A 6,772-nucleotide genomic window follows, 5' to 3' on the forward strand; every position below is an offset into this window, starting at 1 on the left:
TTTTTTGGATATATTGTGAGTATATAACGTATCTATACATAAAATATCATTGTTTACAAGTCATAAATATGCAGCGTACTAAAACCATTTAGTAATGCCACAATAATGCTGAGTATAGTATTATATTATCTGTGGTAATGCTTGTGCTTGATTTGTCTTCTGCGGCAATCTTGGCGGCACACTTGGCGGCAATCAATAATCTCACCTTTGATTGACTTTTTGGTTTCAGTACTATATTATCTGTGACTTATGTTATTTATTCTCCTTTTAATAACGCAGTTCGACGTCGTCTATATCGTGCAGTTAGGTAGGTAGTACAAAATAAACACAACCTCTGCGTTGAGACAAACGGCTATGAGAATTCCGAAAGAAAAGAAAGTTTCGAGTTCTACACACACTAACACACCTACATACATAATAGATTTTTTTTTCTACTTGCGAAAAAACAATGAGTCTTGAAGCTTAATTATTAATATAAATTTATAAAGAAACAAACAAAATATATTCGAATCTTTATTGTGAATAGAAGTACAAATAGGTAGAAACATAAAATAATATACTTAATGTCGCTTTAAGCTCTAATTTACACTAAAAATATAATTTTGAAATGAACTAAATCTAAACTGGACACTAAAAGTAAAAAATACTAAGCAAAGAAATCCTTAATATTATACCTATATCTATGGCTACTTGTATTTTAAAATAATTTTGAACAGCATCTACTAATAAATAATTAACGAACTATTAAAAATGTAAATATTATTTACTCTAATACTAGAGCAATAAATTTACAGAAAGGAAGTTTATTTCCACATTAACATTTGCTACATCAAACATTAATAAAGAAATATCAGAACTGGGATATCTTTTTTAATTTTAACTTATTATTAAAATGAAAACTACAGAGATCTACATCATCCTAAATTTTGTTCAAAATCATAAAAAAATAATAATTTCATAAATACCAAAATCACACAACAATAGTTATATATCAAGTATAAAAATGAAAATGTTTATTAATAACCATTACTATAATATATTGTACTTTTTTGTTTCGTACTAATTCTTTGTCAAGAGATAGTTGATAATATCGTAAATTTCAATTCGTAAGATGGACTGTATTAAGTTACATGTAATGTAAAAAGGATATAAGACTAGAAAGATACAGTTCAAAAATTTGTTGCGTTATACCAAACAAGACTGTTCCACAGACATACAATTTGTTTCATCACATAAATAATCAATATATACCTAATCCTAAATTATAAATAATAGTACAGTGGCCAATTTAATAAATATAATATCTAGACGGTTTAAAAACCCATTGCGAAAGCACAAACCACGTCACTTTACTACGTCAAAACACAACTGTAATTTGTAAAAAAAAAATATCCGACAATCACAAAATATGTATGGACAATATACGCACCTCATCATTAATGTATGCTCCTCAATAGTAACCAAGTCATGCTACTAATTCATAATGTGTATGAGAAAGGAATACTGCATAGTATACAATTATTAAATTTCCAGATTCTGGCTGTAAGACTGTGAATATGAATACATTTAGTATATAATTTTGCTGGGCGGTGCTGTGCTGCTGGCGCTCATGGCTTGTTCGAGGGTATCCAACCGTTTGTAGGCGTGGCCTCGGCTGTTTCTTCTGCGATTTGATTGCCGACCTTCCACTATCAAGCCCAAAATCTGTAAAAATATAAATAAATTATGATACACTTGATTTTCTACTTCAATACATAATGAATCACTTCATAGTATAAAAAGAAAAACTATGCAACGGATTGATGCAGTTTTTTTAATAGTGATCCTCCAGGAAGGTTTTAGACAAAGCGGGCGAAGCCGTAAGAGGAAAGCTATAATATAATAAAAATTATTAAACAATTTGTTTTCTGCTATCTGTCCGTCCCTATCTATGCTTAGACTTTTAAAAGTATGCAATGGATTTTTTTCCTTTTTTTTAAAGATAGAGTTATGCAAGACCAAGAGGAAGGTTTAAGAATATAATTTGTTATGTTGTCAACGCGGGTAAATCGCGAGTGTAAAGCTAGTATAAGGGTGCATTTCCACTAATAATGTGCGAGGATGAGTAGCAAGGAATATGGTTGTAAATAACCAATAGTATCACTTCAAACGCTAAACACTTCAAACTTAAAACTAAATGATGCAATATGATTTGTTCTTTACAAACATATTCCTCACACATTATTGTGCGTGTTGGTGGAAAAGCACCCTTACACACTTCCAATTATATTTCTAAAAGAAAAATAAAACATTATTTTGTTTCAGTTTTCCTAAAAAAATACTCACCACTTTTGTGACTTTACTCTTGTTATGGTATAAAACATACAAGAGGCCGACAAGAACAATTGTTGTCAAGAAGAATGGGAAGAAGTGGTCGTCCTCTTCTACAAATGTGTCTTGAATTGTGTTGGGAAATACCATTTCTGTAAACAAATTTGTACACGTTTTAATAGTTATTTGGTATATTTAGTTTTAATATATATGGAATATATGGAAGATAAAAACCCATGGAGGGTTGTCGCGTAAAAACCACAGGACAGTTCTTTGGCATATTATGATAATATATACGTACAGTTACTTACATATTTTGTAAAATTAAATTGTAATACTGAAATGATTTAAAAGAGCAACTATGGAGTTTCTTGCCGATTCTTCTCCATAGATACTGCTTTCCGAATCGGTGGTAAATGTTAAAATATGTATGTTGACGTTTCAAAAGTGCTTCTTGAAGAAGTCTTATTGAATAAATAAATGTTTGAGTTTGAGTTTGAGTTTGAATAATACCTTATTATTTAATTATTTAGATGATTTTTAGACATAATATTTAAATGCCAAATATATTTCTATTACTATCTATCTTTCTGTAGTAGTAAGTATAGCTTTGCATAGCTTTTATCTCAGACTTTGAGCGCGGCGACCGAATGTATGAATTCCGTAACGAAAAAAACCTAACACCTCCAACCGGCACAGCGATGCGATGCTATGCAATAACTTTAACGCAGCAGTCCTTGAGTGCCACACGTATTTTTTTAGTATATCTTATTAAACAGGTACAATTAAAAAAATTGTCATTGTAAGAAAGTGATAAAATGTAATTAATGACAAAATAATTGAATAATATGTACCTAGTTCAGGTCAGTAAGAAAAAATGTTCATAAATTAAAAAATATTGTATTCAGATTATATTCAAATAGTACTTACACATTATTAGACTAAAAAAATGTCATAGTCATATTTTCATAACTTCTTAATAATATATGAATACATAATATTTTACACTGTAAAAATATTGTTACTATCATAAATGGTCAAAATAGTTATTATATTTGCACTGTTATTGAAAGCAAGGTTACAATCTCACTTGTTCAAACATTGATTTTAATTATTTGAGTTTCAGCCATATTTGCATTTTTTCGTATTAACTATATTATGTTCTACTTACGCAAGAAAAATTTATCAAGATTGTTAAGTTGGATAAATTCTGTTTTGATTTTATTGATGACTAATATCAAGATTACAATCTTCATGTAAAATAATGAATTAACAAACATTATGATTAGATTAAAAAGAAGATAAAATGGCATATGTAAAGAATACAACTAAATTTTACATGATAGAAGCAAATAAAAATTAATGTGGTGTCCTTTTTAGTCTGGAACTTGGAAGGATTCAACACGCAAGATAATACATTTTACAAGTTTTTCTACAACAACAAGTTACAAGTTTTTTTTTTAACTATCTATTCATTCTCTAGAAAAAATATTGATATACTGACACTTGTAAAATTTGTGACCGTTATAATGGGGAACCATACAATATGCATGCCAATATTATATTATTTGGTTTCAAATAAATATCAAGATAGAACATACCTCGTTGTCCGACATCAACATTAAATGATGTAAGGGGAAGCTTATTAATGTTTTCATTTTCTTTTGATTTTTGTGTTTCAATTTTAGGGTCTGCATTCATTTCCTCGTCCATGTTTTCTTGATCAGAAAAAGGTTCACCAGGTCCTGAAATTTAAAAATTATTATACACATTCATATACATTAAAAGCTCAGTTTATCTAAAATTTAAAGTTTTTGAAAATGCATTTTAACTAGTTGCTACTTAGATATAAGGTAAACAAATCCTGCTAATATTATAAATGTGAATGTTTGTGAGGATGGATGTATGTGTATATATGTATGTTTGTTACTCTTTCACACAAATAAATTTAAAGAGGGTAACTTGGATTAACTCATAGGATAGGTTTTATCCTGGAAATCCCACGGGAACGGGAAGTATGCTAGGAAAGCTAGTAATTAAGATATTAAATATATCTACAGTCAAATTAAAGTCAACATAGTTTCTGTTCCCAGGGGATGTCTGGTATTAAACCTATCCTAAGTCCATTATCAGATCTCAAACTATCTTTGTACAATAAAAATATTATTTAAAAAGTATTTACCAAAGTCATTTTCCATATCATTGTCAGCTTCGTCCAAAAGATCATGAGGTGCATTTGGTTTGGGATTTTCTATAACAGGTTTCTGTTGATTTTCCTGTTCTGGAGCTGATTTCAAGGCAGGTTCTTCTAAAGGTTTTTGAAATTCACTCTTAGATGAAGGAGGTACCAAATTATCATTATTGTCTTCGCTAACTTCGGGTTTTTGTAATGCTGACATATCCTTTGATACTTCTGGGGCCACATGTTCATTGTGTACATCGCTTTTTAATACTGTAGCTGATTTTGTTGATTGCTCAGGCTGTTTCATTTCTTTCACTTGTTGTTCTATGTTGCTATTCTCAGAGCTTACTGCATTATTTGTTGTTTCAGAAACTACTGGCTTTGCTTCATATTTACTGTCGCCGTTTGTTGGAGCGACAGCACTACTTGAAAGTGTTGCAGTGTTTGCATGGCTTAATAATATCTCTGAACCCCATTTATAGTACTTACAGAAGAAGTTTGAATCTTCACTAACCATGCCATCAACATTGCAAACTTGCAAACATAATGATAACTTATTGAATAAATTTTCCAACTCCTGTTTGTAATCTGTTGTAGGTTTCCACGTTTTCGCATCCTCACATATTGTTTCAATGTTCTGAGTGATACTCATTTTAGAATTAAAATTTCCTTTTAGATCTACTTCCGATCGTTCGAATGTGGTACATAACTGATTGTTTATATCATAAAACATTTTACATTCGTAATCTGTTTTTGTTGAATTTTTACTTATTAATTTACAGTTTTCCATCTTGTTTTTTATCATTTCTACTAAAAACAAGTTTTCACAGCTATTCGCCAAATTAAGTACATCATTCTCAATACCCGAAATAGCTTGTGTGTGGTTAGTATTACCCACAGGAAGTCCTAGTCCATTATAGAATATACTTACCAGAATCAAAACAATGCCGTGTGAAGACATATTTTAGTAAAATTTGTTACTCCGTTGTACCTAATGTAAGACCCTTCGAAACGTACAGTTCACTTAACACCAGTATCGTTACCTACATAAATAATTTACATCAAGAAATGGTTGCGTTTGATAGATGAAAACGAATAGTCAATCTAGTTCTTGATATAATACACTCTTTGTATAAAATATTGCATGCATGCACAAGTCACATCACAACCCAGAAAGTCAGAAACCGGAATCAAAAATCAAAATTCCAACCTTATGACATTTGACAGCTGTTGCCTGTTGACAGTGAAAAAAGTGTAGAGATACTAGTATTTTCGGTATTTACACGTGGCAAGGCCAAAGATGTTTTATTGTTTTTCTTGGCTTTTACCTACGAATAACAGCAATATGCACTCATCAAATTGTTAAAAAATAAATTAGATTTACCGTAGTTCCACCATATTGCATCGAATTTTAAAGAAGTTTATACTTTGTGCGTAGCAAAGACACCACACGCACTATCTAATTATATTAAAAGATTTTTGTATCGAATAGTAAGTATACAAATTCTAGTTAAGTACCTATTTCGTTTAATAAATGCCATATTCAAGAAGCTTATGATATAAGCTTCTTGGCCATATTGTAAAAAAAAACTGTATATAGATTACAACATAACTCGCGCGATTGCCATCTGATGGAAAATTGTTATTCTTCTCTTTGCGAAATAATTGATATCGCATGACGTATTATTCCGAGAATTTGCTTTTCCAACAAATATAATTTATTATTAATTGTAATAGAATAACTAGGTAAGTATGTACCTACGAAAAGTGCGAAATTGGTATTTAGGTAGCATTTAGCCACGCTATTAAAAAAAATTACATATAAAACTGGCCAACGAGACGAGGTACCACAAGATAGAGGATATAAGCTTCTTGGGTACCACCTAGTTACACCTAGTTAGTTACTCGGTTTTTTTTATTAAAAAAAATAATCTGTAAATGCGTTTTTTCTAAATAAATTGTGTAGTGTGTACCCTTAGTGTGTACCTATTTTAGACAGTTAATATAGGTCATTAATTTTCATACTTTTATTTTATTAATTAATAAAAATATCGTCTGATATGCGTGAAGTAAATAAAAAAAAAATCAAAGTTTTTTCAATACAAAATAGAAGTTTTATTAAGTACATATCATTAATAGTTTTGTCGCCTTCTATCTCTATAGTGATTAAAGTCAAAAGTACATACCTACAAGGTAGGTACAATATTTTTTTTTAAAAGAAAGTTACAAAGAGTTTCTAAAAATCTTTATTTAAGTAGGTATTAGTTATATGAAAATTTA

At 29.9% G+C, this 6,772-nt stretch overlaps 1 protein-coding gene across 1 annotated transcript; it reads right to left on the reverse strand.

Annotated features, from left to right (window-relative positions):
- Window positions 1-500: 500 nt before the first annotated feature.
- LOC123695063 (trans-Golgi network integral membrane protein 2-like) lies at window positions 501-5,680 on the reverse strand. The gene is made up of 4 exons (XM_045640762.1): window positions 4,493-5,680; window positions 3,912-4,055; window positions 2,326-2,462; window positions 501-1,704 (listed from the first exon to the last, which is right to left on the reverse strand). The coding sequence occupies exons 1-4, from the start codon at window positions 5,451-5,453 to the stop codon at window positions 1,567-1,569; spliced, it is 1,380 nt and encodes a 459-aa protein (XP_045496718.1). The 5' UTR covers window positions 5,454-5,680; the 3' UTR covers window positions 501-1,566.
- Between the last annotated feature and the right edge of the window lie 1,092 nt (window positions 5,681-6,772).

This window comes from Colias croceus, chromosome 10, assembly GCF_905220415.1.
Source record: "Colias croceus chromosome 10, ilColCroc2.1".
Lineage (NCBI taxonomy): Eukaryota > Metazoa > Arthropoda > Insecta > Lepidoptera > Pieridae > Colias > Colias croceus.